Here is a 26,424-nt window from a genome sequence, read left to right as displayed (position 1 = left end):
ATTATCAGTATTTCATGGTGCTCTGCAAAGAGCATCAGGACTTCCAGGTGTCTAACCACTGAGTTGGCCTGATGCTCAACAGAGCGTGCTGTTCTACACCAAAGGCAAGGCTCTGGGACCTCAGGGAGAAGCACCTGGATCACTGAGTGTTTCCCCACCGGGCTGCTCATTAGAGCTTTGAAAACTCTCCAAGCCCAAGCTGCACCCAGACCAGTGAAATTGGAACCTCTGAGATGCGATGTGGGCATCAGGATTTTCAAAGGGCTCTCCAGGGGATCACGTGTGCAGTCGAAACTGAGAACCACTGACCCAAAGGATCATCTGTGTGTCTGAGGACCACGGACTCTAGTGAGAAAACAGTAATTATGATAATAGCTACCATCCATTGATCTTTCTTTTTAAAAATTTTTTTTCTTATGTTTATTTATTATTGAGACAGAGAGAAACAGAGCATGAGTAAGAGAGGGGCAGAAAGAGTGGGAGACACAGAATCCGAAGCAGGTTCCAGGCTCTGAACACAGAGCCTGACATGGGGCTCAAACCCACAAACCATGAGATCATGACCTGAACCCAAATCAGACACTTAACCGACTGAGCCACCCAGGCGCCCCACATTGATCTTTCTACATCCCTATTCACTATACAGTAAAACTTTGGTTTATGAGCATAACTCACTCTGGAAACATGCTTGTAATCCAAAGAACTTGTATATCAAAGCCAATTTCCGCATAAGAAATAATGGAAACTCAGATGATCTGTTCCACAGACCAAAAATATTCATATAAAAATGACTATAACACTGTAATATAATACAAAACAATAAAGAAAATACAAAATATAAAAAAAAATAAAATAACTTGAACTTACCTTGGAAAACCTTCATGGCTGGTGTGAGGGAGACCAGCGAGAGGAGGGTTATTGTGTAAGATGACTTTCATTATGACTAACAGAATCACTGCTCTCTTTTCGATCAATGGAATCATTTTCTGCATGGGTGTCATTGTATATGCTTGCATGGGTGTTGGCGACAGTACAGTATTAATAAACTCTGTCATACTGTATTTAATGTAACTGTCAATAAGGCAGCAGAGGAAACGGCCTCTATCTGCAGGCAGCCTCACCTAGAATGAAGCAAAGCAGTCCCAAACTTACTCTAATATGGAAAAGCAAAGGACTGTCCATCAGTGCTTTGAAGTAACAAAAAAATACGTTAGTGCCAGTTGTGGGCATGTTGCAACATGCTGAAAAAACACTGATTTCTGCCAAACACCACAGCCTGCGACCAAGCATCTGAGCATGGGAGACTATCACTCACAATCCCACAGCAAAAGAGAGAGAGAGAGAGAGAGAGAGAGAGAGAGAGAGAGAGAGAGAACCACTGGCTCAGCTGTGATCATATGATGTTCAGGATCACGTACTAGTCATATCGGAAGACATCACTCATTCATCAAGTTAAAATTAGAAATGTCTGCTCATCTTGCAGAATACTCGCAGAACAAACTGCTCACAATCCAAGGTTTTACTGCACTAAGCGCCCTGCACAGACTATCTCATTTAATCCTCACAATTCCCCGAAGTAGGTGCTGTTATGCTTATTTTACAGAAAGGAAAACAAGGCTCAAAGTTGCGAATAACTTGGCCAAGGTCACAGAGATGGTCACAGAGATGCCTCCCCTCATGGTAATAAAACAATGGGAAATATTTTTTAAATGGGTGACAAATTCAGAGAGACAGAAAGTAGAACAGTGGTTGCCATGGACCAGGGTAGGGGGAAAGTGGAGTTACAGTTTAATGGGCACAGAGGCTCAGTTTGAGAAGATGAAAGAAGTTCTGGAGACGGATGGTACTGATGGTAGCCTCAAAATGTGAATGTACTTAATGTCATGGAATCGTACACTTAAATACGGTTCAGGGGCGCTTGGGTGGCTCAGTCGGTTAAGCGCCTGACTCTTGATCCCAGTTTATGTTTTGATCTCAGGGTAGAGGGTTCAAGCCCAGCACTAGACTCTTTGCTAGGAGTGAAACTTACTTAAAAAAAAAAAAAGGTAGGGACACCTGGTGGCTCAGTTAGTTAAGCATCTGACTTTGGCATAGGTCATGATCTAACTGCTCGTAGGTTCGAGCCCCACTTCGGGCTCTGTGCTGACAGCTCGGAGCCTAAAGCCTGCTTCAGATTCTGTGTCTCCCTTTCTCTCTCTGTCCCTCCCCTGCTTGTGCTCTGTCTCTCTCGCTCTCTCTCTCTCAAAAATAAACATTGAAAAAAAGATTTAAAACATATGGTTCAGACGTTATGCATACTTTGCCATAACTTAAAAAAAAACAAAAAAAGAGAAATTTAAAAATAAAATAAAAATGGGTGAGGGAGACAGAGACAGAGAAAGAGAACTAGGTGGCCTGTCTCACATACGATGCAATTCCAGGTCATCTCCCAGTTGTCTTCATTGTCTTTCAGTTATTTTATAGCTCTGACTTGTAGAATGCTGAGGGTAAGGCCAATAAATTATGTCTGGGAGAGACCCAGTAGATACTGGCCAGCCTCAGATCTAATAAATATATTTCTACTTTCCTGATGGCCTACACAATTGCAATTGTTTGAATTCTTCTCTGAACCGGCTGCAACGCCTCAGTGGTTCCCTCATGAATTGATATAATAAAATCTTAACATGTGTTTGTTTTATAACTGTTGCTCAGAATTACCACCATATGTCAGGTTCCCCTGATGATTTCTGATGATAAACTGTAAAGGCTTAAGTTCTCCCAGTTGAGATTTTCTTCCGATGAAGCGAGGCCTCTAGCTGCCGCGGACAAAAAGCAGACTTTCTGTCTGACCTGACTTGTAACTATACTCCCTGGCTGCCCCCCAGTGAGTGTGCGGATCTAAGAGCCCCGAGCAGGACCGGGAGCTGCATCAGCCCTGTGTAGGCCCGCATTCTCATTCAGGAGGTGAGAACACACTGGGCCACAGGGTGTGAGGTGAAAGTCCCGGACAGCCTTGGGAGGGAATCCTGTTTTCCAGCAGAGTGGATGGTGAGGAAGGGGAGGGGTGTGGAGACCCCAACTACTCCCCTCCCATCAGCTACTCCCCTGCTTTTCCTCCTGACTCTCAGCAGGGGGCCTAGACACAACTCAGAGCAGGTGAAAAAGAAACAACCCTACCAAACCAATGCTGAAGCAGAGAAGAACCAAGGCCAAAATAGAGGCCAAATTAGCCACAGCAGAGAGCAACTTAAGAGAATGCTAGATAGGCAGGATAAATTCAGAAGATGAAGAGCCAGGAAAAGAGGATGGAGAAGTCAGGAAGAAGACGCCAGTAAACCACTGGTCATGGTGCATCCGAGTGTGGGAGATGATCACCCACAATTCCGCAGAGAGAGAAGGAGAGGAAGGGAGAGGGGGGCAAGGGGAGAGAGGGAGAGAGAGGGGGGGGGAGAGAGAGAGAGAGAGAGAGAGAGAGAGAGAGAGAGTGAGTCTCTAGGGAGACCTCCAAGCCTCTCTTGCCGTGCTGGTGGAGTGTCCACTGGCACAACCTCAGTCCAGAGCAATTCTGCTCTGACTGTCACAATTTCAAGGGCACACATGCCCTGACCCAGCAGTGCCCATTAGAGAAATCTGTTCCACAGACATAACTACACTGTATAATAAGACCTTAGGACAAGGTTGGTCACTGCAGCATAATTTACAAGAGAAGATTAGCATAATCTAAATGCCCATCAATAGGGAAAAGGGTAAACCAGTCATGGTTTATGGAATAAAGCAAAGTGAAAAAGTATACGTACAGTATCCCACATTTGCATCAAAGGAGGGAAAGGCACAGGGATGCATCTATTTGCACATATATGCATGAAATCTATCAGGAAGAAAATGCATGAAACAGGTAATATAGGTTGTTGTCAGGGAAGGACACACTGAGTGTTTGGAGGACAGCACCAGAATGAGACTTGTCAACTTTTGTATCTTCTGTTTCAGAACCAGGTGAATAAATTACTTTAGAAAATGAACAATTTGTATGTCTTTTTAAGCAAATATATGGAGACTTCTGGAAGAATCATGCCACTTGCTTCACATGTTCTCTCTCAAGTGAACCTCTTCAGCTGAGCAGCATCCTTGTAAGGATGTATTTCCCCCACCGCCCACCTCCTGGAGACTGGCAGCTTTCAGGGAAGGGCTATAAACCCAAAGGTGGGCGGACACAAGTTCAGACTCACACCATTTCAATGAGTCCTAATATTAAATACACACTCACAGAACCGAAAACAAAGCAAATGAGTAATAACAAAACAGATCCTTGGTTTCCACTGCTTCCCTGTGCCGTGTAAAGCTGACTTCACAGACCTCTCCTGGAGGATTCCCTGGAGGGAAACAGGTTCAAGAGCAAGAAGTCCCGGCAGTAGCAGCAGGAGGAATGATGCATGCAGAGCCCGCTACTGCTCTATTTCCTAAACCATAAATGTACATCATTTACTTCCAGCCTTTTCTTTGGTGACTGCCAGAAAATATCTACCAGCCCCACATGCTCTTCTGCAAAAACTAACAAGTGTCATGCTTGGGAAAGTGAACTTTACTATAATCGAACCCTTTGCGAAGGGTAGTGGTGAGGTTTACTTTAAGGAATTAACTCTTGCCAGTTGTGGAGGCTTGGCAAGCCCAAACTCCACAGAGTAAGTAGCAGAGTGCGGACCTCAGCAAGAGTGGCTGTTTCACTTCAAACCCGAAGGTGATCTGGAGGCCGTATTCTCTTTTCCTCACAGGAATCTTTTTCACGTAAGGCCCTCAACTGACTGGATAAAACCCATCCCCACCAGAGGGGATAATCTGCCTAACTCAGAGTCTGCCGACTTAAGTGTTAATTATATCTATGAAACACTTTTACAGAAACATCTAGTTTTGCCATCTAGGTTTATACAGAAACATCTAAATATCTGACCAAATATCTGGGTATCACAGCTTAGCCAAATTGAAACATAAAATTTACTATCACACAAGATCACAAAGATTTTATCCTGTTTTCTGTTACAATTTTTATAACCTGTAGTTCCTGCATTAAAGCCTATGATCCATTTTGAGTTAATATTTACATGTGGTACAATACATGCACTTTCTTCTTGTGTCCAACTGTTCCAGCATCATTTGGTGAAAAGACTATTGTTGGGGCTCCTGGGTGGCTCAGTGGGTTAAGCGCCTGACTTCAGTTCAGGTCATGATCCCACTGTTTCTGAGTTTGAACCCGCATCAGGCTCTGTGCTGACAGCTCGGAGCCAGGAGCCTGCTTTGGATTCCACGTCTCCCTCTCTCTCTCTGCCCCTTCCCTGCTCATGCTCTGTCTCTCAAAAGTAAGTAAACGTTAAAAACAAAATTTTTAAAAATTAAAAAGATTACTTTTTTCCTGCTGAATTGCCTGGGCATGTTTGTCAAAAATCAATAGACCACATGTGTGTAGATCTATTTGTGGACTCCCTATTCTGGTCTCTTGACCTTTTCTGTCTTCCCTCTGTTGTCTACTGGAGCCAGAAATCAAGTAGTGACAGCCCCTCAACTTTGTTCATCAAAACTACTTTGGTTAGTCTAGGTCTTTCGAGTTTTCATATAAATTTTAGAATCAGCTTCTCAACCTCCACCAAGAAAGCCTATAATGGTCATTTATTTAATACTGGAAATTGTGCTCAAAAGCTGTCATCCCACCAAACCTTCACAGCAACTGCATAACGTTGGCATTATCCTTATCTTTCAGATGAGGACACTGAATGGCTTTGGCTCCTCTGCTGAGGACTCCTGCCTGGTACTCAGACCACAACTCTCAGACCAGGAGGTGGACACTGCTTTGTCAGGATCTCCTCCTGATGGCTACCGCATCTGACACTAAGCACAGTTCTAAATTCTTTGCATATATTGAGGTAGCTACTGTTATTTAATACTCATTTCAGAAGTGACAACATGACGCAAATGTGACGTGATCTCCCCAAGATAGCAGAGGTGGTAAATATGCTGGCATCTGTACCCAGGGCACTCCGGTTCGCATACCCACGCTCACACCCTCCACACGCAGCCTGGGTAGAGAACATTGAAGTTGCTACAACACTCTCGGAATGCTGTGCATGTGGCATGGGGAGGGAGTTGCGGGAGAGTTGGTGGTAGAAAAGCCCCTTTGGCCTAACCCCTCTCCCACAACAGCCCCGTTCTTTATATGCATTGAAGGGAAGGAGGAGCGGGAAGGGATGGGGCTCCTGCTGGAAAGAGCAGGGATATGTAGGCCCTGGGAAAGGCACAGGCAGCGCCCCAGGTGTGGGACTCAGAGCCACACAGGGCTAACTCCCTCCCAGGTTAGCTTCCTATACTTAACGGGCCTTGACCCAGTTACTTCAAGTTCAGCAAGTCCCTTCCCTGACTAGTATGGCAGAGACAAAAGCACACGGCTGTTGGGAGCTGTTCACTGAAGACAGTATTTGCGGAGCACCGGGCCAGTGCTATACAAACATCCAAGCGCAGCTTTAATCGACTTGATTTTATGTTTGCCAAATCACTAAAGTAACATATGCTTATTTTATAAGTGGAATGATACGATGGGAAAACCTATAAAACAAAGCTAATCATCTTCAGCACCAGGTAACCAACATTAGCAGTCTCCTGTGTTCCAGATGTTTCTCCCTGCTCAAGCAAATACAAGCATGTTCCAATAGAGAAGTGGATTTGTTTTTCAACCAAAATACACTATTACTGTACACATCACTTACTACCCGCATTCTTCACTTATCAATGGATCTAAGTGGTCAATATAAGCTCTAACTCCCCAATTTCTTTGCTCATGAATACATATATATATGCAAATTGACACAAATGAGATCTACATGACACTGTATATATCTGCATATGATCTTTTGTCCTCTTTTTTCTTGCTTCCAGCCCCTCCTTCCCTACCTCCATAATCACCCTCCATGTGGGAACCCACGGAGTTTTCTGCCTGCTCACGCTGCAGTGAACTCTGGGGGTCCACTCTCTGAACAAGCTCCTTGAAGCCATGATCTGTACTTCTTAATCATCTAAATCCCTATGTTATTACTCAGGGGTAGTGGTAGGTATCAAATGGGAGTTCTGGTAAGCATTAATTTAATGAATAAAACCACTTTTCTACTTAAATAAAGTTGCATCAAATAACCTTTGTCTGGTTGCTTTGGGAGGGAACAAAAGCTGCAGTGAAACATCCAAAGGACCAGCCTCCTAAAAGCTCTGTAAAAAGAAACTCTGCCTGTGGATTCCTAGAGACTTGTGCCATTTGCCACATGGTCGGTGCTTGGCATTAAGGAGAGCAGTGCAGAGGGTTTATTCAGACAGCAAAATACCAACTAGTACTGAGATAACAAAATTAAGTTGTATGTAAATATTTTTAACTGAAATGTGAGGTGACTATGGAGAGAATATGTTCATATAAATCCAAAGCTTTCTTGCAAAGAAAATAGCCAACCTTTCTGTTTTAACACCAAATATGTCAGGCAGTATCTATCTGTGGGGCAACTAGAAAGGCATAGAGGAGAGAGAAAATTAGGAGGCAAAAGGGCCACGATGGGTCACTGGGAGCATGTGTAAGCAGAGGCATGTGACGAGTCAGAAGAAGGGAGGGTGGCTTGGGCTTCTGCTTGAGGATTGAGCAAATGTGTGTATCCTTTGGCAAAGAGACCATGGGAATAGGTTGGGTCTCAGGAAGCACAAAGGGACAGTGCTGGGTAGTCAGATCTGAAGTAGCTGTGAAGTACCCATGGATCACTCAGATAAAGATGCCCGTGGGTGTGGCCTGACAAGTGAATCCGGAGATGGAGCTAAAATGATGCCTGGCCAGAGCTGGCAAGTCAAGTCGGGAGTGCAGACTCAGAACAGGTGTGGGACGAGAGCCGCAGGGAAAGCCACCTCTGGAGGCAGAGACAGCAAAGGAGATGGAGGAGGCAGCATCAGAGAAGCAACCCAGGAAGCAGAGCACTGGGGAGCCGGAGAAGCTTCATGGAAGGGAGGGCGGGCAACATGCCAATTCTAACCCATCTGCCCCGAAGAAACAGACTCTTCCCCCCTGTCTTGTTCACTGGCGTAAAGCAGGTGCTTAATTAATACTTGCTGGATGGGTGCGATAACAGGTGAGCAGTGGCACAGAGGTGAGGGGGTCAGGAGCCAAATTACTGGTAAGTCCTGAGCCTCCATCTCTCATAGCCAATATACCCTAGGGACACGTGTGACTTCACAGGATACCCACTGTTCATGTTTGGTTACGTGTTCTAACTGAAAATGTGTTGGTCGATACAACATGAAGTATAATTGGTCTAAATATGAAAATTATGCAATGGATAGTCAGAATTCTTACTGAGCTTCTTAAAATATGGAATTTAAATTTCTACACCAATTCCCAGCTCCTCACCCCATTAACTCTGAGGACTCGTCCTATGCACAACTCTGCCCCTACCTTGGATAAGGTATCACAACCATACACTATTAGCTACTAAGTAAAGTCCCTATGAGAACAGAAGAGGCTGAACTTGTCTGAGCCCTGGTGTAACAGAGAGGACATCCGCATGGCAGCCGGGAGATCCAGGCTCTGGTCCCACTCTGGCACTTTCTAGTTTGTACTGGTCACTCTCCTTTTAGGGCTGTCCATTTCCTCACAACTCTAAAAGAAAAGTCTGTGTATGTATATATATACATACATATATATGTTACAGGGTTCTGGGGCTGAGGAACACGTGTGTGAAAATGATTTGGAAATTGTAAAGTGTGATATCCATGTGCAATACCATTATTGGGTTGCTGCCTTATTAAAGTGCCTGTGCTTGGGGCACCTGGGTGGCTCAATTGTTTAACCATCTGACTCTTGGCTTTGGCTTAGTTCTAGATCTCACAGTTCGTGAAACTGAACACTGTGTCAGGCTCTGCACTGACAGTGTGGAGACTGCTTGGAATTCCCTCTCTCCTCTCTCTCTGCCTCTCTCTCCCCTCCATTGCTCGCTCACTCACTCTCTCTGTCTCTCTCAAAATAAACAAATAAACATTTTAAAAAAATAATAAAGTACCTATGTATCTGAGGTCCCAGGCAGGAAAACATTTGCAGACCATATCTACCATGTGCAAGATACCAAGGAAGATATTCTAACAAGAAGTACCCCACAGGAAGTTCACAATCCCCAACTATAAGCCCACAGTTGAAACACGCTGGGTCAGAGCAAGGACTCTGAAGCCAGAGGGCCAGGGTTTGAATCCCAGCCCTGGTACTTTCTAACTGAAACTTTGGATGGGTTAGTTACCTACCCTCTTCTGACCTCTGTTTCTTCATCAGTATAATGAGTTGAGGTTTAGAACATCTAATCACTGAAGAGCTCTTGCAAGAGTACTAGGCACTTCATAAGTACTATCTAAGTGCAAGCAGTTTACACTCAACATTGTTCCCCTCATTCAATGTACATGGGGCTTACTGCAGGCTGGGCACTGCAGATTTTATGACCAGTGAGATTTTATAACTGTGGAGCCCTTTATGGAAGCCCTTTAAAGGTGGGGAGGAATTTGGGGTACCTGATTGGCATAGTCGGTAGAGTATGTGACTCTTGATCTTGGGGTTGTAAGTTCAAGCCCCACATTGGGTGTAGCGATTACCTAAAAATAAAAACTTAAAAACAAAGTTTGGGGTGGACTTTGAAACTCATGAAGTGAGGAGATTTGCCTACGTCAGTGGCTCTTAGCCAGGGGACATTTAGCAATTTCTGGTAACATTTTGGTTGTCAAAACTAGGGAGAAGCATGTAATGGGTAGAAGCCAGAGATGCTGCCACACATTCTACCATGCATAAGACCAACTCCCTCAACAAAGAACCATGTGACCCAAAATGTCAATAATACAGAAGTGAAGAAACCCTGACCACATTAACAAGTAGTTAATAAGCAGTGGAGCCTGTTCTACCAAGGTCTTTGGATTCCAAATCCATTGCTCTTCCTCAGTGCAAAACACAGAGAAATGTGAGAGATAAATTCAGACCCAGGTCAGAGTGATAAGTCTGGTGGGGAGTTCTGAGTACTCACAGATACAGAAGTATCCAGTTATTAGAGACACAGAGTGAATGGACAGCATTTCATCAGTTGAAAAGAGACAGTGTTCCATGCAGGATACTTCTCTGAGTGGAATCCCTGAGCCAGGATCTGAATGAGCAGACCTTACAGGGGTAGAGTGGGTGCATAACGCCTTTCAGGAGGTCTTACAAAGAAGAATCTATAAACTGAATTTCCCAATGGCAACACTGTGAACTCAAAGACAATAAAATACTGTCCTCAAAGTTTTGAGGCAAAATAATTCTCAGCCTAGGTTTTATACCAAATTTTCACTTAAGTAAGAGAATAGAATAAAGATATATTTTCAGACATGCAGACTCTCAAAACATTTATCTTCTTGGTTCCTTTCTTCAGAAGTTACCAGTGACCATGTGCCACCAAAGTAATGTTGATATGGGTTCTGACAAATGGAATCTAATATAGAAGAAAGGTGAATGGAATTCTCAGGATGACTCTGTTTAAGTAGAACTAGAGAGAAACCCAAATCAAACTGGAATGGAAAGATGGATGACTGCAGAAGGAATATCTATCTCAAGGAAAAATAAGTACATGATGAGATTAATCATGGAAAATTATACTAAGAACTGTTTTAACAGAATTGTTGGAGAATAGAGGGAACACTTAATTATAACATTGAATAAACTAAACAAATAAAAACATTAAGGCAATTGTCAAGTCCAGGAAAAACAGCAAGTTATATAAAAATGGAAATGTAATTAATTACATTTGTACATTGTACAACTCTTGGCCCACCATGAACAGCAATTACATAATTACTGTAATCACGAATCTGTTCAAAAACTGTGATATAACAAGATTGAGACATTGTGGAAGAACAAGGGGCCATAGGTTATGTATAAAGTTGATCAGTCTCAGGGTGCCTGGGTGACTCAGTCAATTGAGCATCCGACTTTTGATTTCAGCTCAGATCATGTTCTCACAGTCATGAGATCAAGCCCTGTGTCAGGCTCCATGCTGAGTGTGGAGCCTGCTTGGGATTCTCTTCCCCTATCTCTGCTCCTTGCCTCCTCATGTATGTGCATGCACACATGCTCTCTCTCAAAATAAATAAATAAACATTTTTAAAAAATAAAGTTGATCAGGGGCACCTGGATGGCACAATCGATTGAGTGTCCGACTTCGGCTCAGGTCATGATCTCATCGTTCATGAGTTTGAGCCCCACATTGGGCTCCATACTGCCAGCTCCGAGCCTGGAGCCTGCTTCAGATTCTGTGTCTCCCTCTCTCTCTGCCCCTCCCCCACTCGTGCTCTGTCTCTGTCTCTCAAAAATAAATGTTAAAAAAAATTTTTTTTAATTAAGTTGATCAATTTCTCCCATGCACTCATTCTCAGGAAGACATAGTGCTATCTATTCAACACAGTAGCCAACAGCCACATGTGGCATTTAAATTTTAATTAAAATTAAATTTGAAATTAAACCACACTAGCCACATTCTAGGGACTCAATAGCCATGTGTTGCCAGCCTAGATATAGACAGATATAGAACAGCACAAATCTAGAACATTTCACTATCACAGAAAGTTCTGTTGGACAGTGCTATACTAGGGGTTGTACCACAGCAAACCAAGGGAGTAAACCAAGAATGAAAAAGACACTGAGGTCCAAAACCACATCAACATACATAAAAGTGGTAAGCGGGATCCCTAGGATAGTAGTAAAGAGTACTATTCGTCAGAAGGCCCAAAGGGCCACAAGTCCAGACTAAAATAGGAGAGGGGTCTCCAGAGAACATCTCTTCAAAGAGACTCAGTGGAGAGTTATCTAACACATCTGAACACCCAGAGAGAAGACCAGGAACTGAGGAAGAGTTTGGAGATAATTTGTTATATGTACACACAAAACCAAGGAAACAAACAGGGGATAATTATTAACATCAGAGTAAAGGAATTATTACCAAAAAAGGAAACATAATGACAGTACTTACTACAGGGCTCAGCTATAAATAAACTTGTTAAACTAATATAAAGACTAAATGCTGATGGTCACCTAAGTAATGACACAACTATATTATGAAGATAGAAGTTGTATATGAGAGCAGGAAAGAGGAAGAAAGCTAAATCTTAAATCATCGGTTTTTATATTGTTAAGTTAGCAGAGAATGCCTAAAATGGAAAAATCTAGATCAAGCAATCATTTACAAATGTAAACACTAAAAGAAACTACCAAAAGACTTGCTTGTAGTTGCTTATGGAGACTCAGAAATGGAAGACAAACATAGTAAAAATATTTGACACTTTATGTGTAGTTGTAACATAAAAATTAAAGTAATATCTAAATTGTTTGTTTAGTTTTTATTCTAACTCTAGTTAGTTAACATGCAGTGTTACATTAGTCTCAGGTGTATGACATAGAGATTCAGCACTTCCATACATCACCCAGCAAGAACTCTCCTTAATCCCTATCACCTATTTAACTCATTTCCCCACACTCCTCCCCGCTGGTAACTATCAATTTGTACTCTATAGTCAAGAGTCTATTTCTTGGATTGTCTCTCTCTTTCTTTTTCATTTTACTTGTTTGATTTGTTTCTTTAATTCCACATTATGAGTGAAATCATAATGGTATTTCTCTTTCTCTGATTTATATCACTTACCAGAATACACTCTAGCTCCATCCAGTCATCACAAATGGCAAAATTTAATTATTTTTGGTGGCTGAATACCGTTCTTTTGCAGAATACGTAAAACATCTTCTTTATCCATTCATCTATCAATGGACACATGGACTGCCTCCATATCTTAGCTATTGGAAATGATACTGCTATAAATACAGGGGTGAATGTATCACTTCTAACTGGTGTTTTTCTTTCTTTTTCACTTTAATTTTTTTATTACAATTTTTAAAAATTTTTTTAATGTTTTTTATTTATTTTTGAGAGACAGAGAGAGACAGTGTGAGCAGGGAAGGGACAGACAGAGCGGGAGATACAGAATCTGAAGCAGGCTCCAGGCTCTGAGCTAGCAGTCAGCAGAGCCCAACATGGGGCTTGAACCCACGAACGTGAGATCTGACCTGAGCTAAAGCCGACGCTTAACCGACTGAGCCACCCAGGCGCCCCTATTACAATTTTTTTAAGTTTATGTATTTATTTTAAGAGAGAGAGTGTGAGAGCACAAGTGCAGCAGGGGGAGAGAGACGGGGGGAGAATCCAAGTAGGCTCTTTTGATGTAGTCCCAATGCTTCATTTTTGCTTCTGTTTCCCTTGCCTAAGGAGACATATCCAGAAGGAAGTTGCTCTGGTTGATGTCAGAGAAGTTACTGCCTGCAGTTTCTTCTAGAATTTTTATAGTTTCAGGTCTCACATTTAGGCCTTTCATCCATTTTGAGTTTATTTTTGTGTATGGTATAAGAAAATGGTCCAGTTTCATTCTTTTGCATATAGCCATCCAGTTTTCCCAAAACCCTTTGTTTAAGAGACTTTTTCCCATTGCATATTCGTCCCTCCTTTGTTGAAGATTAATTGAGCATATAATTGTGGGTTTATTTCTGGGTTTCTATTCTGTTCCATTGGTCTATGTGTCTATTTTTGTGCCAGTACCATACAGTTTTGATTTCCACAGCTTTGTAATACAATTTGAAGTCTGGATTTGTAATGTCTCTAGCTTTGCTTTTCTTTTTCAAGATTGCTATAACTATTTGGGATCTTTTGTGGTTCCATACACGTTTTACATTAGTTCTAGTTCTGTGAAAAATGCTGTTGGTATTTTGATAAGGATTGAATTCAATGTGTACATTGCTTTTGTGTAGTATGGACATTTTAACAACATTATTTTCTTCCAATCCATGAGCATGAGTGCTTTTCCATTTCTTTGTGTAGACTTCAATTTCTTTCATCAGTGTTTTATAGTTTTCAGAGTATAGGTCTTTCATCTCTTTCATTAAGTTTATTCCTAGGTATCTTATTATTTTTGGTGCAATTGTAAATGAGATTGTTTCTTAATTTCTCTTTCTGCTGCCTTATTATTGGTATATAGAAATGAAACAGAGGCACCTGAGTGGCTCAGTCAGTTAAGCGACCGACTTGATTTTGGCTCAGGTCATGACAGTTAGTGAGATTGAGCCCTGTTTCGGGCTCTGCACTGACAGCATGGAACCTGCCTAGGATTCTCTCTCTCCCTCTCTCTCTGCTTGTCTCTCTCAAACTATATAAACTTAAAAAAAAAAAAAGAAATGAAACAGATTTCTGTAGATTGATTTTGTATCCTGTGACCTTACTAAATTTGTTTATCAATTCTAGCAGTTTTTGGTGGACTATTCCAGGTTTTCTATATAGAATATCATGTTATTTGCAAATAGTAACAGTTTTACTTCTTCCTTACCAATCCAGAGGGTTTTGGTTTTTGTTGTTGTTTTCTTGTTTGACTGCTGTGGCTAGGACTTCCAGTACTATATGGAATAAAAGTGTTGAGAGTGGACATCCTAATCTTGTTCCTGACCTTAGTGTAAAACTTTCTCAGTTTTTCACCATTAAGGATGATGTTCATTGTGGGTTGTTGTTTTTTTAATGTCTTTTATTATCTTGAAGTATGTTCCCTCTAAACCTACTTTGTTGAGGGTTTTTATCATGAATGGATGTTGTACTTTGTCTAAATCAAATAAAAATTAAACTGATTAATCAAATTAGCATTATACGCACATTCATTAGAAATATGGAAATAAATGGAAAACAGCTAAGAGATCTGAAAATTTGTTCTTTGGTGGAGCAGAGTTGGGCAGGAGACAGCTCCTTCTGTTAAATGCCTTCTAATAGTATTTGAACTTGTACCTTTAAACCTCCTATGTGCATGCATTACTTTGAAAAAGATAACCATTAAAAAGCAAATGATGTAAAAAATAAAAAAGATAGGCAACAACAAGCGATGGCAAGGATACAGAGAAACTGGAACCCTTAAACACTGCGACAGGAAGGTAAAATGGTACAACCACCCTGAAAAATAGCTTGGCCGTTCCTTAAAATGCTAAACATAGATTTACCCTGTATTCCAACAATTCCACTCCTGGGTATTTACTCAAGAGAAATGAAAACATGTCCACACAAAAATTGTACACTAATATTCACAGCAGCACTATTCATAATGGTTCAAAGCTGAAAACAACTCAAAACATCCACCAACTGATGACTAGGTGAACAAAATGTGGCATATCCATACAATAAGATACTATTCTGCGGTAAAAGAGAATGACGCATTGATGCAGGCTATAACATAGATAACTTTGAAAACATTAGGCTAAGTGAGAAAATTCAGACACAAAAGACTACATACTATATGATTCCATTTATGTGAAATGTCCAGGAAACAGATATTTATAATTTTTTAAAGTTTATTTGTTTTGAGAGAGACAGAGACAACGTGAGTAGGGGAGGGGCAGAGAGAGAGGTAGTGAGAGAATCCCAAGCAGGCTCCTCATCATCAATGTGCAGCCTGGTGCAGGGCGCAGACCCACAAAACTGTGAGATCACGACCCGAACCAAGAGTTAGACACTTACCTAACTAAGCCACCCTGGTGCTCCCAGAAAACAGATATTTAGAGACAAAAACTAGATTAATGGTTGTCAGGAGCTAGGGGTGGGAATGGGGAATGATAGCTGATAAGTAAAAAGTTTCCTATTGGGATGATGCAAGTGATCTCAAATTAAAACATAGTGATCATTGCACAACTCTGTAAATATATTAAAAATGACTGAATTGTATATTTTAAATGGGTGAATTTTATGGCATGTAAGTTATATCTCAATAAAGCTGTTTTTAAAAAAGCAAATTATGAAGTCTGTTTTAAAAAGAAAACTTTAGGGCACCTGGGTGGCTCGGTCAGTTAAGCATCTGACTTCAGCTCAGATCATGATCTCACGGTTCATGAGTTTAAGCCTTGCACTGGGCTCTGTGCTGACAGCTCAGAGCCTGGAGCCTACTTCGGATTCTGTGTCTCCCTCTCTCTCTGTTCCTCCCAAACTTACTCGTTCTCTATCTCAAAAACAAATAAAGATTTTAAAAATATTTAAAAAGAAAAAGAAAACTTCTGGAGCACCTGGACAGCTTAGTTGGTTAAGTATCTGATTGTTGATTTTGGCAGAGGTCATGATTTCACAGTTGTGAGATCAAGCCCTATGTTAGGTTCCACGGCTAGGCGTGGAGTCTGCTTAAGATTCTCTTTCTCCCTCTCCCTTCCCTTTGCCCCTCCCCTGCTTGCACACACATTCTCTCTCAAGAGAAAAAGAAATAAAGCTCACTTTAGAAAGAAAAAGAAAACTTTCAGACTATGAGCTAATTGCTTATTAATAATTTGTTATTATAACAATCCTGAAAAGATCGTATCTTTAAGTCTTTTGCAGTAAGGAAACTGAGGCTCTAAGACGGCAACAAGTTGCACAATTAGCAAACACAGCAGAGTGAAAATGTGTGAGTACGCACGCTAACTACGGAGTTAACGCACCTTCTCCCAGTTGTAACTGCCCAGGCCCTGAAGAGCTGTGGGCGAATCAAACCAAAGCCTGAGCTACGGCTCCCTTCACCCTCAGTTCCATACAAGCTCGTCACCATTTACGTGTAAAGTGTTGTTAGGCCAGTAGGTAACCTCTGCATGGCCCAATATTTTGTCTCCAGAGACAAGCATTGTGATATTGTGTTTATAATGAATATATATTTGGTTTTAGTGTCCATTCCTGGCTCACAGCTCCCCAAATCCTTAGACTTTCCTAAGTGATAAAAACAATGGGAGCATCTTTTTTTTTTTTTTACAATAGTTTGTCTTTTTTTGTTCCTGAAATAGCTCCAGAGATTAAAAAAAAAAAAAAAGTGAAACTAATATGTTCTTCATAATAAGTCCCCTTTTCAACCACACCTGAGTTTATGTTAACGAGTTAACTTCTGGAACGTCCCTAAGGATGGGGCTGGCTGCCAGGGCAACCAACCATAATTAGATGGTTAAATTTTCAGTCCCATCTCCTGACCTCCAGGGAGAGGGGTGAGGTTAGAGGTTAAATGTCAATGGCCAATCAGCGATTGAAGCCTCAATAGAAATGCAAGAGAAGTCAAAAAACTTCTGGGCTGGTGAAGACATGGAGGTTCTGGGAGGGTGGTGCGCTCAGTGCATGCAAGCTCTGTACCCCTTCCTCACACCTTGCATCTCTTCTATCCGGCTGGTCCTCAGTAACATCTTTTCACAATTAAATCATAAACTAGTAAGCAAAATGTCTTCCTGAGTTCTAGGAGCTGCTCTACCAATCAGTCAAACCCAAAGCAGGGGTGGGGGGGATTGTGGGAGCCTTTGATTTATAGCCAGTTGACAACTTGGACTTGGTGATTGGCATCTGAAGCGGGGATGGGGAAGACACAGTCTTGTGGGACTGAGCTCTTAATCTGTGAGACCTGATGCCATCTCCAGTTAGATAGTGTCAGAATTGAGTTAACTGCTTGGTGATGCCAAAAAAAAGCACATGTCGAATCATAAAATACAAAGACTGCATATGAGCAACTGAAATTGTGTGCTGGCCAATCTGTGCCACAGGTGGTCAGACATTAGCATTTGAAAATTAAACTCTGCTTCTCTCCACAGCTATTTGGGGGTGCCCTAGAGGGTGGACTTTGGAGCAGACTCTGTAGGTACAAGTAGCAATTCTGCCACCGAACAGCTGAAGGACGGACCCTAAGCAAGTATCTCTCTGTGCCTCAGTCTCCTCATCTCTACAGTGGGGATGAAAAAAGAACCTCTTCTAGAGGACTGTAAAGTCCTCAGAGCAATACTAAATGCTCAATAAGTGTTTTCCATCAGCATTATTTCATCTATATATTTTAACTTGTCACCTAACTATGCGGTCTGACTTTCCCCAGTTTTGCTACAATACTGCCCTTTAGCCAGTATGTTTTCTCATCTACCATGGAATTATCTGTTGGTGAGGGGTGAGCAATGTCCTCCAAAGTCTACCACACATTTTCCTGACCCATATGAAATGAAAGCCCAAAGAGATGGCGGCCGTCATCTGGCGCAAGTCTGTTACTGTACAGATTGGAACAGTGAGGTTCCACACCACCGATGGGCTACCCTGTCCTTGTACAATAATGTGATTACTGTACAAACATTTTTCCCAATAAGTTTTTGTGCCCCAACTTCTTCAGAGAGACCTCTTGTCCGTTTAGCTAAAGAAGTAGGTGAAAAACAGCCATACTGTGATTTTAAAGACTGTCGAATGCTAATTACAAGTCACTCCACTTGAAAGATAGCATTTTAATCCTCCTTCTTGCTTCCCAAACGGCCATCACTGGAAAAAAGAAAAAAGCTAGTTCTATGAAAGCTTCAAACTAAACACAACAGTTGTACAGGCAATGGTTATTAAGAGGCAGGTTTTTTCCCAGGGAATAGGCTAAAGTGTTGGTTTTTTTTCTCTTGTTACCTTGGTAACTGCTACCTTGGCGCCCTTGTTGATGAGCTGAACCACATTCTCTGCCTGGCCTTTGTACGCAGCTATGAGAAGGCGTTCAGAAAGTGCAGCGACTGCATCTTGCTGGCTCATGAATTAGGAGAGAAAGTGGTTTTCAGGAGGGCAATAGACAAGTTCCTTCAGCTCAACACGATGCCACTGGCCCGGGCAGGCACCCACGGGTAAAGATGCTCCTGGTCATCAGAAGGTGCCTTTATTACTACGCCATCTTCGGGACCTAGGGATTACAAACAAAGTTGCCATCAGCACCGCTCAGCACACAGGGCAGGCCATACACGTCATCTCTCTGATTTTAGGGCATCTGGTGATCGCTCACTGCAGGGGACAGAAGCTGAGTAAAGACAGGACAAGCAGGAAGCACACACTCTGCACACCGAAGTGCCTGAACTTGCAAGTAGAAGGCAACAAAATGTGCCAACCCTCCTCCCTTCTTCCCACTTCAGGGACATTCTCCAGAGAACTATGGCCAAAACTGTGAGGTCTGCTCAGCACTTCCATCCCCGGCAGCAGAGGCCTGACATAACCCCATCAACATCACCTGGGTTCCAGGCCTGCCTTTGGCAGGTAACTGTACTGCGCATGATGACAAAGGGCCTGCTGGCCACGTTTTGTGGATCCACCACAGCCAACCCGCTGATTCCCCTGGCACGTGAAGATGCCCGTGGACCACACCCCACAGAGACCCTCAGGGGTGGGTTAAATCCTTGGGGTGCTCCGCCAGCCTTTATTGCAGTTCTTTTGCTTTATCCTTGTCTCACTGGAAACAGTGTAGCTTCCTGAGTTCTGGGACAGATGGAGAGCTGGGCACAGGCCCGGGCCATCTCCCAATTCCTGCCGGAACAACCCACCTTGGGAACAACGCAGATGCTAGAAACACTGACAGCACACACTACCAATTGCATCAGGAGGGCCTGGTTTTGTTGCTACTGTGCTTAATAAGAAATAAAAGGCCTACTAAAACCACCTACAGGACGCAAAGCCCCACTCAGAGCAGTGGTCTGGAGGTAGTCACTGTAAGTAAAATTAAGCTCTTCTTTCCACCAAATGACAAATGAACAGAATTTTAAACACTGACTCCTCCTAGGAGCCTGGCACACCGTTAGAGCAAACTGAAGCCATTGGTAATTATTAAAGCATTCTCTGGATAGAAAAAGGAATGCTTAAGAATTGAATTCATTCAGGATACCTGGGTGGTTCAGTTGGTTGAGCATCTGACTCTTGATTTCAGCTCAGGTCATGATCTCATGGTTCATGAGTTCAAGCCTTACATAAGGCTCTGTGCTGTCAGATTCTCTCTCTCCCTCTCTCTCTGCCCTTCCCCCATGTGTGTGTACACATGCTCTCTCTCTCAAAAGAAATAAATAAACTTAAAAAAAAAAAAAGAATTGAATTCACTTCTGCTAGGACAGCAAAGAAGTGAAGCTTCTTTGTGTTTTGAAACACACTTGTTAAAAATACCAGTAGGGGCACCTGAGTGGCTCAGTCGGTTGAGGCTCCAACTCTTGATATAGGCTCAGGTTGTGATTTTATGGTCCTGGGATCAAGCACTGCATCAGGCTCTACTCTCAGTGTGGAGCCTGCTTGTGATTCTCTCTCTCTTTCTCTCTCTCTCTCCCTCTCCCTCTCCCTCTGTTTCTCTTCTTTGTTCGTGTTCTCTCTCAAAATAAACATTTAAAAAATATATACCAGGGGCGCCTGAGCGGCTCAGTCGGTTAAGCGTCAAGCTTCAGCTCAGGTCATGATCTCACAGTTCATGGGGTTGAGCCCTGCGTCGGGCTCTGTGCTGACAGCCAGCTCAGAGCCTGGAGCCTGCTTCGGTTTCTGTATCTCCTCCTCTCTCTGACCCTCCCCTGCTCGCACTGTCTCTTGTCTCTCAAACATAAATTAAAAACATTAAAATTTTTTAAAATAAAAAATTAAAAAATATACCAATGTATGCAAATACAAAGAAAATGCTGTGCCAAAGGGATCCCACTTTTCACCCCAGACCCTACCACACATTCTAATTTTGAAGTCCTGAAAGATACAAACACCTTTTACAGTTGCTTCCAGGCAAACCCAATGCTTCTTTCAATCTCTAAGGTTAAGGAATTGGCCATGAGATGACAGGAAAGATCTAGACTGTACCTTACTCTAACTCTTGTTCACCATGACATTCCAGCCAAGTCATTATGCCAACAGCTCTGGGAGACGGGGGTTAAGTGATCACACATAAAACAGACAAACAAACAACAACAACAACAAAATAGGACCATGGTGGAGTAAAAGACGGCATTTTACCATGTGAAAGTATTGGCCAAAATGTGAGTAACTTCAAAAAGTTAATTATCATTCCTCCTGCCCCAACATGTTACTCATCAGCTTTTCTCACTTCATCTGTATGTTGCCCAAAATGTGGTTAAAGAATAGCAAGGAAAGAAGGAATCTTCTTCACAAATCCACCTGCTCTGCTCATTAGAAATCAACAAATCCAGGAAGGTATGCTCCAAAGAGAGGACTCCTCTCTTAGCCACGGCCAGAGACCCCCGGGATGCATGAGGAATCTTGGTTGAAAGGATGAGCCGATGAAAGAATCAAGCCGTGACCCAAACAGAGAAACCGAGCTGGAAATGCTACCTAAAATTCCCAGGGTCTCATTGAGAGACTAGTTTAGGCTTTATGTTTCCCAGACTGTTGCACTGTGCAGAAGTTGTTTTTGTAAACATTGGATACATTCTCTCCCTTTATTCAGGTAATCTGTGGTATCTGCAAACCAATTATATGAGCTTCTGCTGAGTTTGCCCCAATACTGCAAGAGCACTCTGGGCCCAGATGGCAGGAAACTACAATATTAGCCGTGGCTTCCTAAATGCTCTCGCTCCCCAACCACATTCCTCATTTACTCATGTGTTGTCTTGGTGCACTCAGCCTGAACTGCCACCTTTCTTTTCTTGCAGTGGGCATCTGAATGTTTCGATACAATGGCCTGGTTCATTACAAACACTATTATCATGACTACAATTTCACTCATTTTACTTCACTTTACTGGAGCCGAGGTCACGAGCTCCAGTCCAGGGGCACCAGGGGTCTCCCAGCAGCAGACGCAGGGGTCAGCAGGCCGCAGTACATAGACAGCCACTCCCCCTCCTGTCCCAGACAATAAATTCGGCTCTCAGACACCCACTGCCATGGTTGCAGGCTACTGAAATAGCTTTGTTTATATAATCACCTTTGGTAAACGGCCCTTTATAAGTCTAGCACACATTACTATTCATTTTGTTTTAAGATAGAAAAAAACACTACAGTTGAGAAATGTTGGCCAAACATTTTTTTTCTTTTTTGCTTTTCAGTTACAACTAGTTAAGAATGAAATGTTCCCCGCTTCCCACCCTATCCCACCTCCTCCACCATGACCAATGCACAGCCTGCCTGAGGCACAGGACAGCTCCCGGATTTGTCACTCACAGGATTTTGGATACCTTCCCCACCCTCCCCGCCCCCAACTACAATTGCATAGAAAACTGCCTGCAAAGTCAGGAACAGAATCCCAGGGTTCCAGTTCCCAGTCTGTGGCTAGCATCATCCCTGTGTGCTTGGGCATCTCAAGTTCATTCTCAGTTGAAATCCAGTAACAGCGTCACTGGTAGGACGCCCAGTATTCCCCTACAGTTGCAGATAAAAACAGGGTGGGTGGGAAGGAATTAAAGTAGCTGAGTCTTCTTTTCTGCTTCCTCTCTCTACCTCCAACCTTTTTGTCTGACACCTCTGAGCTGACAAATCAGGAAGGTGGAGGGGGCTTGAGGGAGAAGAATAAGGAGGATAGAAGACCCTCACCAATGAATGAGTGGGGAGAGGAGAGGAATAGAGAAGTAGCAACTAGTCTGCAATCAATGAGTTAAACTCTACTGCCAACCTGTTGGGTACCTGAGCTGTAGCAGCCCATTCCCTCATTCAGGCTGAGCTGCCTCTTCCAAGCAGACCAGCTATCATTCAAGACACTTCCCACTGCTGGCAGGGAGGAATTTCTTCTGCCCTATATCTATCAATCACATCCTTCTCTGTCACAATGCTCACTTTCACAGCATTCTGGAGGAAAACATTAAATGCAAACATGCTGCCAGTTCTTCAAGCAGAAATGAAATAAATCCATGATCATAAATATTCAATGAGCATCCTGAATCCAGAAAGGTATTTAGCTTCTAAGAAAGATTTCCCTGCTTTCTCCCAGCCCACCACCCCAGTTTTGCTGCATTCCAATTTGCAAATGCTTTTTTTCTCTCATCAGGCTAGAAGGCCACGCGGCTGCTTGGTCTGTGATGCGATCTGTTTCTTTTTATAGCAAAAGGTCTATGAGGTTTGCTTTTGCTGTTTTCTTGAGGATTTACAAGGAAGTCTCCCGGTACCAATATCCCCAAACTACTACATTCAGTTTCCTGACAGGCAAAATATTTTAGAAGAGACCTGCAAACAGAAGTCTCAGCCAGGCATATGCATATCCCACCCAGAGACAGTCCACAGGCGCCCAGAATTAGCAGTTAGGGGAGCACCATCAGTTGCAATAATTCGCTTTGCTCCTACTGCTTAAAACCCTGTAGTGAAGAGATATTGTACTCACATCCAGGGGTCTGTCCTCCCCATCCTACATGGTGTTCAGTTGCTAGATAATTGCTGTCAATTCTTTCCTGGAGAGATCATTAGCTTCCTAGGGTTGTCACACTCAGTGGGTCTGCAATCATTTACTCGCCTTATTCCCTTGAGCCAAATCACATCTAAAAGCTTATTAAGACATCCATTCAGCTCACAGTGTTTCGTGGCTTCCTAGTCTGCTCGTCACAGCTTCTGAAAGTCTTGGGGCTTCAGGTTTTGTCGAACTGCTCCCTTCTGCCGGCAGAGGACCTGTAAGACTGCCCTATCAAAGAGTCAGGGAATAATTCACAGATGGGAGGAATGCTTTTGAATGAGAGCAAGGAAGTCTGCACTCTGCCAGCAGTGATGCCAGGAGAGAGAGGGATGTGTATGTTGTAGGGAGGGAGAATGAAAGAAGGGTCAAGATCTATAACGAACTGCATTTATGGTGACAACAGTCCGCCCTCTTCGACAGGGGGTTCCAGCACAGTGACTGCAGCAGCACAGGAGACAAGAGGCTGGGCGAGCAGCTATTGCAGTGTTGTAAGGCCACAGTCTGTCTCACAAATGCTCCTCTGAGTCTCTGTGGGCTGGAGGAAGGGAGAAGACAGGGAGCAAAGCTGTTCAAGTGCTGTCAGGGGTCCTAAACATCACAGTGGTGTCCTCCAGACCACTTGTAGGAACAACAGAAAACTAACTCTACAACAGAAGCAGTCCTAGAAAGGAAGAGAGCTTTCATTTTGACTTGAGCCACATCAGCACATTTTCCTTATTTCTTTTTTTTTTTTTTAATTTTTTTTTTTTGATACAGAGAGAGACAGATCATGAGCAGGGGAGGGGCAGAGAGAGAAGGAGACACAGAACCGGAAGCAGGCTCCAGGCTCTGAGCTGTCAGCACAGAGCCTGATGCGGGGCTTGAACCCACGAACGTGAGATCTGACCTGAGCCGAAGTCGGAGGCTTAACCGACTGAGCCACCCAGGCGCCCCTGTTTTCCTTATTTCTAAAGCAAGCATTGCTGGTCCTGAAGTTGGGAGAATTACTGTCAGTGCAAACCCTCGAAGCACCCTGCTCAAGACCTTGCCCCCATTTCCTTGAGGGTAGTAGCTCTTACAGGCAACAGGCTGGGATTCTACTGTGGCCATTATATGGCTTATGCCAAGGGCAGAATAGCCAGACTCATGGCAGCAAGTTACAGGGAGACCGAATTCCACTGGGGAGACAAGTACCAGTAGAATGGCAAGCTCATTTTTCGTACACAACAGTCATACTAGTTTATCCAGGAGTGATCACTGCTGGGATGCTGCCATCACCCCTGGAGGACAAGTGAGGTCAGAACAGAGAGGAATGTGGCTCACTCCCTACGTTAAAGACCCCGGGCCCTGATGAGTCTCAGTGAGGGCCCAAAGGCCAGATGCCAGGTGGGAAATGTAAAGGGAATGTGACAGAAGTATAAAGAAAGGAGTGGTTCCTCTCCTCAAAGCTTCTGGGACACTGCCTTCTTCTGAGAATATGTACCCCACAGGTAGGGACCCTCAGCATAATATTATTGATGAGAATAGTACAGCACTGGCCATTTACAGAGCCTGGTGTCCACAAATGCTATCTGCAAAAGACAAGGACAATGGGGGCAGAGCACCCCCTTGAGCAAGCCCATGACTCCTTTTATATACCTCACTATTGCACAGGAACACATATGCTACCTGATATACCATATTTCTGAATCTGACACTTACTGGATCTTTAAAATAATCATCTTTGCAGGAGGCATATGGAAGCTGTTGCAGTAAAAGCTGAGTGACATCTAGAAACCTGTGACATACTGTACTATCAAGAAAAGCTGCTACGAAATGTAAAAACAGCATCCGCGGCATAAAAATATCATTGAATGAAGTTACGACTGACAGAAAGCTTGTGGTGTAGAGACCCCTTCTTTTTACATGGTACAATAACTACTTGTTGACTGCGTAGCACTGCTGGATCAACAGAGTCACCGAGCTGAGGCTACTGAAATCACATGCTCAAAATCTAGACCAGGAGTCATTGCTGAGCCTTCTGTGGTCCCTTCTTTCCCTGGACAAGGCAATCATGACCTTAGCTGTGCTCTTACAGGTTTCTATAAGCTCCTGTTATTGGGTTGATTTGTGTCCCCCCAAAATTCATATGTTGAGGCCCTAAGCCTCATTATGACTGTATTTGGAAATAAGGCCTTTCGGAGGGAATTAAGATAAAATGAGGTCATAAGGGTGAAGCTATGATCTGATACGATTATTGTTCTTATAAGAGAGGTATCAAAGAAAGTCTTTCTCTCCCCCGCCCCTCATACTAACCCTCATCATACTCCTGTCCACCTCAACCTCCTACCCCAATCTCAGGGAAAGGCCATGTGAAAACAGAGCAAGAAAATGGCAACCTGCAAGCCAGGAAGAAAGTCCTCACCAAAAACCAAACCCTTCTGGACCTTGATCTTGAACCTGCAGCCTTGAGAACTGTGAGAAAATAAATTTCTATTACTTAAGCCACTCAGTCTATGTTATCTTATTATGGCAGCCTGAGCTGAGACAGCTCCCCTTGTGGTGTAATTGCTGGACTGACTCAAGATTGGACTAAACTCCTTGAGGATGGAAGCCTGTTTTGGTTATCTTGTATTCCAGTGCCTGGCATGGTTCCTGGAACACAGTTAGTCTTTAATGTGTGTTAGGTGGATGTCAGGAAAAAAAAAAAAAACAATAACCAATTGGGTTTCCTAGTCATTAACTGGCCTTCAGGAGCCTTTGGATCCCATGAAAAATAGAGAAGTGTCACCAAGTCAGCAAACCACTTTCTCCTTTCCTAACAGATGAGGCAGGCTATGGCTCCTGAACCTCCAAAAGATAAAAAATAGATGTAGTCCTCCTTCTCTCTCCCTCTCTCCTCAAAATAGAGGTGCACAGCTCCTGGGAGAAGAATTATCAACTTCAAGACAGGTCCTACCAGTGACACAGATCTGTCAGCACCCCAAGAACTGGTCAGCGCCACAGCCCCTTAAGGAATTTTCTTCTCCCTACCCTCAACTCCTCTGGGGTAAAACCTCAAATGCTAAAGACAAACCAAAACAAGCAATACCAAATTACAATAAAACCAATCCCCACACAATAGTCTACCTTTCATGCATACATTTCTCCCTCCCGCTTTAAAAATTTTTTTTTGCATTTATTTATTTTTGAGAGACAGAGACAGAGCGTGAACAGGGGAGGGACAGAGAGAGAGAAAGAGACACAGCATCCAAATTAGGCTCCAGGCTCTGAGCT

At 43.1% G+C, this 26,424-nt stretch overlaps 1 protein-coding gene and 1 long non-coding RNA gene across 7 annotated transcripts in view; one reads left to right on the top strand and one right to left on the bottom strand.

The window, feature by feature from the left end:
• The window catches only part of ANKRD6 (ankyrin repeat domain 6), a 191,013-nt gene that overhangs the window by 53,358 nt on the left and 111,231 nt on the right, over positions 1-26,424 (bottom strand). For all 6 annotated transcript variants that reach the window (XM_029944838.1, XM_029944841.1, XM_029944843.1 and 3 more), the window contains exon 2: positions 18,483-18,747. In XM_029944838.1, the coding sequence (XP_029800698.1) occupies positions 18,483-18,602 (120 nt within the window). In that variant the 5' untranslated portion in view covers positions 18,603-18,747. The remainder of the gene's footprint in view (positions 1-18,482; positions 18,748-26,424) is intronic.
• On the top strand, positions 18,526-25,652 carry LOC115296359. Its single transcript, XR_003910864.1, has 2 exons — positions 18,526-19,543; positions 24,899-25,652. It is a non-coding gene; the product is annotated as an uncharacterized LOC115296359 (long non-coding RNA).

Source organism: Suricata suricatta, chromosome 7 (assembly GCF_006229205.1).
Source record: "Suricata suricatta isolate VVHF042 chromosome 7, meerkat_22Aug2017_6uvM2_HiC, whole genome shotgun sequence".
In the NCBI taxonomy this organism is placed as follows: domain Eukaryota; kingdom Metazoa; phylum Chordata; class Mammalia; order Carnivora; family Herpestidae; genus Suricata; species Suricata suricatta.
The sequence above is the reverse complement of the archived record's forward strand: the minus strand, read 5'-3'. Positions and strand labels throughout refer to the sequence as shown.